The sequence below is a fragment of the Apodemus sylvaticus genome, chromosome 7, assembly GCF_947179515.1.
Source record: "Apodemus sylvaticus chromosome 7, mApoSyl1.1, whole genome shotgun sequence".
Taxonomy (NCBI): Eukaryota; Metazoa; Chordata; class Mammalia; order Rodentia; family Muridae; genus Apodemus; species Apodemus sylvaticus.
The window spans coordinates 116,026,204-116,028,649 of record NC_067478.1 but is presented as its reverse complement, the minus strand read 5'-3'; the positions used below and the strand labels follow the sequence as shown (position 1 = coordinate 116,028,649).

General features: G+C 34.1%; 1 protein-coding gene across 1 annotated transcript; it reads right to left on the bottom strand.

Annotated features, from left to right (window-relative positions):
- Positions 1 to 1,238: 1,238 nt before the first annotated feature.
- Positions 1,239 to 2,180, bottom strand: LOC127690166 (olfactory receptor 7G2-like). Its single transcript, XM_052189714.1, has one exon. The coding sequence runs from the start codon at positions 2,178 to 2,180 to the stop codon at positions 1,239 to 1,241; it is 942 nt and encodes a 313-aa protein (XP_052045674.1).
- Between the last annotated feature and the right edge of the window lie 266 nt (positions 2,181 to 2,446).

Sequence of the window (2,446 nt, the reverse complement as noted above, 5' to 3'; positions counted from 1 at the left end):
AAATCTCCCATACCAGATTCTTTCTCAGAGTTCTCATCCCTAATCTGATGTCCTGATTTCCATCCCTGCCCTGCTATAGGCAATCAGATGTTTATCAAATCATTCAGAAGTTGATGAAGAAGAATGTGTATGAAACACTGAGACAGGCACATAAAAATCACAATACCAATATCCACACTGTAGTCAGTGCTCTGCTGGAAAAGAAATCAATACTGGAATAATACAAACCAATTTTTACACAGATTATCATAAACAGATTATCCCAACAATAATACTTAATACAATGAATATTTTAACTATGATATAAAGAATAATCCTCAGTAATAACTATTTTGTTTATCAGAATCTAAAACAAAAGTTTCAGTTCTCCAGTACTGAAAACTCATATAGCTACACCTTCATTTCAGTAGTATTTATCCTGTATATATTTTATTAACAGTACCTACTTTTGAAAAATCAATAGAGAAAATATGACACAATGACAGCTATAATATTAGCGTTGCTTTCTGTGTACTGTGCATAAAGTATGAGCTTTGAAATCTAAATTTAATTGATCAATATTAACCCAAACAATATAACTTAAGTGAAATATGCCAAGTCATCCCACATTTCAATCATTTTGAAGACTACAGGGAACTGGAGAACTTCAGATCATTATAATTCCACTTAATTTGAATTTCTCTAAATGGTACATTCACGCTGCAGGATACAGCACAGAAGATAAATGATTCTTTAAATAAAAGGGTTCTATAATGCAGGAACAACAAACAAATAATTGGATTGTTTCCGATGAGATGTCTCAAGGCACAGGTGTTATATATACCCCAAATCCGATGTTTACCAAATTTCTTAGAGACTAAGAACCATTTTTCAATCCTCTAATACACATTAATACAGTAACATGGATGAAATTTGGATTAGTGTTATGTTTACTAAGTATAGGTTACCAACAACAACTAATTTTGAGAAAACATAGAAAATATAATACCATGATACCTGTAATTTAGGGTGTCTATCTATGAATTGTGGATAAAGCAAACTCTATAAGAACTAAAGTGAGAGATTAGGATTAATCCAGAAAACATTTGAAAGAAAATCAAATGTTTAACATGAGTTGAAATACACCAAGTACACATCAGAGTCACTTACGTGAATACAGGAAAGTGTAGATTTTTGCTCATTAAAATTATACTTAATTTGGCTTTCTTTGCACTGACACATCAGTAGCACATGATGCATCATATAAGATAAATGAGCATACCAAGAAGTTTCCTCAAGGCTTCCTTCATTTTTCTATTTCTTAGACTATATATAAATGGGTTGAGTAATGGAGGAACTACACTGTACATCATGGAAGCCATTGCTGTGTTTCTAAGAGAATCTGTCATGGCAGAACTGATGTAAACTCCAAATCCTGTCCCATAGAACAAAGAAACCACAGACAGATGTGAAGCACAGGTAGAAAAAGCTCTGTGCTTCCCTCCAGATGGCATTCTCAAGACTGATGAAACAATGTAAATATATGAAAAAACAATTCCACACACAGGACCACCCCCAAAGATAAAAGCTGCAACAAATATTAATATTAAAAAATTATTGAGAAATGTATCAGAACAGGCAAGTGTGATAATCTGAGCCAGCTCACAGAAAAAGTGTGGGATTTCTAGGTTTGTGGAGAAGGAAAGCCTCAAAACCATTAGACTATGGAGTAAGGCATCCATAATGCTAAAGAAAAGGGAGAATAGAACCATCAGGACACAGCAAATAGGGTTCATGATGACTGTGTACCTAAGGGGCTTGCAAATGTCCACATATCTATCATAGGCCATTACTTCCAGGAGAAAATTTTCCATGCCACCAAAAATTGAAACAAAGCAGATTTGAGAGAGACATTCTATGTAACTTATGCTATCATCATGGGCTTGGATGTTCACCAGCATTTTAGGGATTGTTACTGTACTGTAGCAGATATCATTAATGGAAAGGATAGAGAGGAATAGGTACATGGGAGTGTGCAGTTGGGAGCCAAAGATGATAGCCATAATAATAATCAGGTTTCCCAGAACTGTAATCAGATACATAGAGAGGAACATGGTGAAGATGAGGGGCAGCAGTTTGTAATTGTCTGTCAGTCCAAGCAGATGAAATTCTGAAACTGCTGTTTGGTTTTTCAGTTCCATTGTTTTGGTATAAACTTTGAAAGGTAGAAAGAAGTAAAAAGAAATTCGAATTCATGAGCAAAAGTCGTTTTGTCAAACCACTTAGGTACCTCTTAAAATGGCATTAGAATAGCATTTCCTATAATAATTCTACTAATGTAAGCCTATATCATATTTTGTACACAGCTTATGTATAATAGATGGTCACAGTACTTAGAACTACTCCTAAAACTTCTCTCCCCAGTGTGCAAAATCAGGAAAATTCTTTAGTATTTTAAAGAGAAATT

Coding starts and splice junctions, on each gene's coding strand:
- LOC127690166 (XM_052189714.1), bottom strand. CDS start 2,180: ATGGAACTGAAAAACCAAACAGCAGTTTCAGAATTTCATCTGCTTGGA.